This window comes from Choristoneura fumiferana, chromosome 14, assembly GCF_025370935.1.
Source record: "Choristoneura fumiferana chromosome 14, NRCan_CFum_1, whole genome shotgun sequence".
NCBI classification, from domain to species: domain Eukaryota; kingdom Metazoa; phylum Arthropoda; class Insecta; order Lepidoptera; family Tortricidae; genus Choristoneura; species Choristoneura fumiferana.
This window is the reverse complement of record NC_133485.1, coordinates 12,449,287-12,455,140: the sequence shown is the minus strand read 5'-3', so window position 1 is coordinate 12,455,140 and position 5,854 is coordinate 12,449,287. Positions and strand designations below refer to the sequence as shown.

Sequence of the window (5,854 nt, the reverse complement as noted above, 5' to 3'; positions counted from 1 at the left end):
TTATTATATTACCTGATGTACCTATTACCTGATGTAATAAAATAATGTAGTCAAATAAGAGATAAAAAAGTAAATACACATTCACGGACTAAGTTTTTTTAATTGGCTGGCGGTATGCCACAGATAGTCAATAAAAGAAATAAAAACCAATGAAACAAAAGACAATCTGTTTGCTGTCCATGTTGTTTGAAATTCCATTACCATCCTCTAATTTGAAATTAGAACGAATTATCAATAAGTGCTATACAAAGACGTACTTGTTGTTCTGTTCTAGTATAACTAAGATAAGGACGACATTTCCTTGGATGTTTGAGAAAAATATGTTTATGGCTTGTACATTTGTGGAAAAATAACAGCTGCGTGGTGTTGATACATGTCGAGTAAATTTCCATTAGTTAGTAACTTTACGTTGTTAAGTTAGTATCCGTGTTGCTGGTATCCGCCTCCCTGCTGGCCGTGGCTGCCACCGAATCCGCCACCGAAACCACTCTGAGCTCCGTGTCCACTCTGTCCACCAAATCCACCCTGGCTTCCATGTCCACTCTGTCCACCAAATCCACCCTGGCTTCCATGTCCACCCTGTCCACCAAATCCACCCTGGCTTCCATGTCCACTCTGTCCACCGAATCCACCCTGTCCGTGGCCTCCTTGACCTCCCAAGCCTCCTTGGCCGTGGCCACCCCCGAAGCCAGCATCACCACCGAAACCACCCTGGCCGTGGCTTCCGTGACCTCCTAAGCCACCTTGGCTGTTGCCACCGCCGAAGCCAGCATCACCCCCGAAACCACCCTGACCGTGGCTACCGTGACCGCCTCCATGGCCGTCCTGGCTACCAAAGCCACCCGAAGCGCTGTAGCCCTGTGGGTGAGCTGCACAGAAATAATAGCAATGTTATGATAGTGCAGTTTACTTATGATAAAAAAGGCGTTTCAATTGAAGACATTAGATTTATCAAGAGCTAAAATATTGCTTAAAGAAGTTTCAACCTAAGTGATATTAAACTTAGGAACTTTGCATTTTTAGTTAAAATACAATAGCGCGACATCCTGCCTCAGCCTCAGCAGTAAGGCGACTCTCTTTCTCCTTTCCAGCATAAAAATCGTCAGTACGCCCCTCGACGAACATGCCAGACGCGCTTCAGTGCCTCAGTACGCCCCTCGACGAACATGCCAGACGCGCTTCAGTGCCTCAGTACGCCCCTCGACGAACATGCCAGACGCGCTTCAGTGCCTCAGCAATATCATGAGCCTCCTAAAGATGTTGTTATATTGAAAACTAGCCGTTACCCGCGACTCCGTCCGCGTATCGCCGCTTCGCGTAGCGTCGCTTTATCGCTATCTCGGAGGAACTATACAATTCTCCAGGATAAAAACTATCCTATGTCCTTCCCCGAAACTCAAACTATCTGTATACCGAATTTTATCTAAATCGGTTCAGTGGTTTAGACGTGATGAGATAACAAACATACAAACAAATATACTTACACTGTGAGTAAAATGATTGACAAATGGTAAGTATAAACAGTGTCTGTTGTGCGAGCGCTCATATTTTCTCGTACTGCCATTGCCCTCCTCTTACTTTGTACATGCATGTCATCTTGAATATCGACCGCTATTTCTAATACATTTAAACCACAGCAATCGTCGAATTAGTCAGAAAACTATATCATGTAACTCACAAGTTGATTCGAGAATAAGTGGGCATCATGAAGAAGAGATAAAATGCAAACTTTCGTCTTCTTAAAACAAAACTAAGCCACGAGCATCAACTAGGTAAGTAACATATTGTCAATCAATTTTATTCCTAGGCCACTAAAAAACTCAGTCATTGTGTAATTTTTCGTCATTCGATAAGCATCATATGAAAAATTTACTTATTTGCTATTATAAGGTTCTATGGTGGCCTAACATCCCTGGCTGAGAAACATCCCTGAAGTTTTGAACTTACCGTAGGCTGCCACCGCCAGCGCCAGCACCAAGCAAGCGATCTAAAAATAGAAATAGAAATAGAAAACGTTTATTCGCATTTCGCAAATTACATAAGTACACAAAATAAAACAAGTATAAAGTAAATATTAATGACAGTATTTGCGAAATCGCGAAACGGTCTCAGCTCAGCATAGTGTGTTATTTAAATAACATGTAAATTAGAAAGTAAGACACATGAATGACATCTGCCTGGAGAGTGTTTTTTTGTATTGGCAACATTGGCGTCACCCACGCCTCCAAATACCCAGTTTGCTGCAATTATCTGGCTTGGAGACGCTGGCTTTGTAGTCCTACAAGGAAACTTTAATAGGTTGCTATGTCCGTCCGTATATCCGCCGTATAGCTTAGAGACAACTAGTGCTAAAAGCTGTAATTTTGCATGAGTTCATATTAACCATGTCAACAAGGTGGTGAACTACAATTATTAATAAAAAAACGTTTAAACTCGAAGTGTGACGTATCGTGGGATAGATCTTTGTTATTGTAGGTTTCCACAAATATTTTTACAGCTTTGGGATCCGCTTGCAAAATACATATTATAATTTAAAATGCTATTTTTTGTTGGGGTCAATTGTCCCTCATTCCCGTCTAGAAGCAAAACCCTAGCTGGCTGTTAAAAATCTTAAATGTAGACCATAAAAAGAATTTAAAGGAAAATTATGACGGCTTAATAGACTTTTCAAGTCTAACGAAAATAGTCGTTCAAATTTTATGGAGTACGGAACCCTACACTGCGCAGAGCCCGACGCGCACTTATCCGGTTTTTTTTTAAATAATCGAGTAAATCTGTCTTCGTGAACATAATTTATTTCCAAATAATTACTCATTAAATCATTTTAACCGTCATGCCGCTCCATTGCTCATTTAGTAGCAGTTAAAATTAATTAATTGTTAATTATTTTAAAATTAAATATAAATAATAAGTATGTGTTTCATATCGCACATACGAGTATACATGTATGATGTAAGACTTCCTTTAACTCAAAATAATTTATAGTTAAAGAGTCACGATCACGAGTCCAGCCGTCATTCGGACCGCGTATACTCACGGTACGCCTTTAAGCGTTCGAGGCACTGGGTGAAAGTCAGCAACCGCTTATATGCGTTCAAGGCACTTGACTAAATAACGATAAACTACAAACAAATGAGCTATTTCCTGGTAAATATAGATGTTCATAAGGCGGGTCCTCGAAATTATAAAATAAAAATAAAAATTGTATAAACTTACTTTGAAAGCCATGATAATGTCTTGAATAAACTTGAAGTTATGCCGCGGATTTCGTAAGACCAGCTTTATATACGGCGTGTTATCAGTAATCCTGAAGCCTGACCCCAGCTTGTTTACGGTTCTGCTGAATAGATACCTACTGTATCAATCTATCTGATACCTAAGTCAGATGCCGGTGGATCAAATTTCGGAAAACTGACGATTAACGTTTCTAAGGGGACGGAGGTGCTAATTTATTTCGACTCTTTGATGTAACGAATACTTAGTGATTGCCCAATAGCTAATATTCGAACGAGCTCTCTACCGAAGCGCCGAATAAGCGCCGAACGCGATTTCTGTCTCTTTGTAGTATGGTATAGTGAATTGTGAGTGGTGCGGTGGCGTCTTAATTCGCATAAAACTGTCATATCTTGCTAGCAGTAACAGTGAGAAGTAACATTTCTTACGTTGGAAGTATGTCTGATAGAAGTTATGGTAGGATTTTTTTTTACTTAATATTTACTCAGTTCCCCTAAATATGGCACTGTGCAATGTGTTTCGATTAATTTATTGTCGTTTAATTTTGTTGTATTATTAAATCAATTACATATTCATTTAAATTTGTGGATATATCCGTACCCCCTCTTCTAAACTTAGAATTCATTTGGCAAAATTCTTCCGCGGTGGTTTATCTAGGTAACATCACAACTCTGAGGTCACAACACAACTTATTAATTTCAGCGCCATCTGTTAGTTTAGCAGGGTACTCGATAGTCGTAGCACATTTGAAAAAAGTCTGCACCTCCTTCCTAAGAAGCGTCATAAGATTCAGGTGCTAAACTCAATCGAGTGTAGTAAAGTCTGCACCTCCTTCCTAAGAAGCGTCAATTCAGGTGCTAAACTCAATCGAGTGTAGTTGGCTGGAGAGTTTTTTGTAGGATAAAACAGGATGTAGGTACCTGGATATGCACTGGTTCTGCGGGGTAATAGCTTTTTCACTGGCTGGCACTAGGTTTTCAGGCAATTATGTCCGTCACTGCAGCACTGCACAATTTGAGAGTCCAAGCGGTTCACTTCGAGGTATTTTAAATATATATTCTTGAAAATGCGGGAGAGGAGGTGCGCGCGCGATTTGTAGTTTTTTCGAAGAGAGCGATGGCGTGACGTCAACACAGTAGAGCCAACATCACAGATACAAAAATCAGGTACGTTCAGGAATAAGGACAGGGAAGGGAAATTGTGTTGTGAAAGTGTGTAGCGTGCTTTATAAGGTGTAATATAATTCGGCCTAACCATACTCCCCCGCCTTGGAGTGATACTCCAACATTGAGGACATTTAAAGTGTAGCGAGTACATTCATATTAAAAACTTAATTTTAATTTATTTGAAGCGGGATGAGGAGCTAGAGAAGTTTTTACATTATTAGAGGTATGCTAAGATATCTAGAGAACTATAGAATTTGCAAAATTGAAGATATCAAAACTTTTTTTTTTTTTTTTTACATATTAAGAATACTAAGGTGATATTTGGTGATTATTATTGAGTGGGAAGTGGACATACACGTACCACAGGGCGTATATAAGTACCAGTCTTAGTTTTAACTTTAACAACTCTGGTAATGCCATCATTACCAGGGTAAGTCTCCTCAACCACGGCAAGGGGCCAACAGAGAAGTGGAAGTTTTTCTTCTCTGACAATTACAACCTGACCCTTTTTAACAGGATTGGAAATAGTATTCCATTTTTCACGACTCTGTAATGAGGTAAGATATTCAATGTGCCATCTCTGCCAGTAAGATTGGACCATTTTATCAATTAGTTTATATCTTTGCAAGCGGTTTATAGAAATGTCATCTAAGTTTACAGCTGGAATGTACTTTAATGGGGTTAAATTTAAAAAATGTGAGGGAGTGAGAGCTAATGGCTCTGAAGGGTCGCTGCTAAGGACACATAAAGGCCTAGAGTTCATAAGCGCTTCGATCTGAACAAGGACAGTATTTAACTCTTCGTAAGTCAAAATTTGGGAGCCAATAGCTTTGGACAAGTGAGTTTTAACCTGTTTAATGTTTCCTTCCCATAGTCCTCCCATATGGGGCGCATAAGGCGGGTTAATTTTGAACTCAATTTTTTGTGGAGTTAACTCACGAATAACTGCCTTATTAAATTCGTCAGAGCAGACTATGGAGTAAATCTCATTAAATTGATTTCGAGCACCTATAAAGTTTTTTCCACCATCGCTGAGAATGAGAGCGACAGGGCCGCGGCGGGAAATGAAGCGTTTGAAAGCAGCAATGTACATTTCAGTTGACAAGTCAGAGACTAGCTCTAAATGAATGGCTTTAGAAATTAAATCCACAAATAAACAGACATAAGCCTTTTGGCTTTTGATTCCACGTTTTTTACCTAGCGTGATATAGATAGGACCCATATAGTCAACTCCGCATTTTGAAAAACATTTTTGTTGAGTAACGCGAAACTCGGGTAAATTACCCATCAAAGGGTGTAATTCTTTGGGTTTATGTTTGAAACATTTATTACATGCGTGAATTACTCTACGGACCAAACTACGAGCTGGCAGTAGCCAATATTTATGTCTTAAAAGACCGAGGACTAAGCTAGGTCCCGTGTGGAGGTTTATACGATGACAGTGTTCAACTAAC

General features: G+C 39.7%; 1 protein-coding gene across 2 annotated transcripts in view; it reads right to left on the bottom strand.

Moving 5' to 3' along the window:
• The window catches only part of LOC141435190 (uncharacterized), a 10,874-nt gene extending 7,589 nt beyond the window's left edge, over nucleotides 1-3,285 (bottom strand). The window contains exons 1-3 of one of the 2 annotated variants that reach the window (XM_074097799.1): nucleotides 3,217-3,284; nucleotides 1,948-1,987; nucleotides 75-869 (exon numbers count right to left, since the gene is read on the bottom strand). In XM_074097799.1, the coding sequence (XP_073953900.1) occupies nucleotides 418-869; nucleotides 1,948-1,987; nucleotides 3,217-3,228 (504 nt within the window). In that variant the 5' untranslated portion in view covers nucleotides 3,229-3,284 and the 3' untranslated portion in view covers nucleotides 75-417. Of the gene's footprint in view, nucleotides 1-74; nucleotides 870-1,947; nucleotides 1,988-3,216 lie in introns of those variants that run through there. The other variant, XM_074097800.1, reaches the window with a different exon arrangement.
• Nucleotides 3,286-5,854: the final 2,569 nt, after the last annotated feature.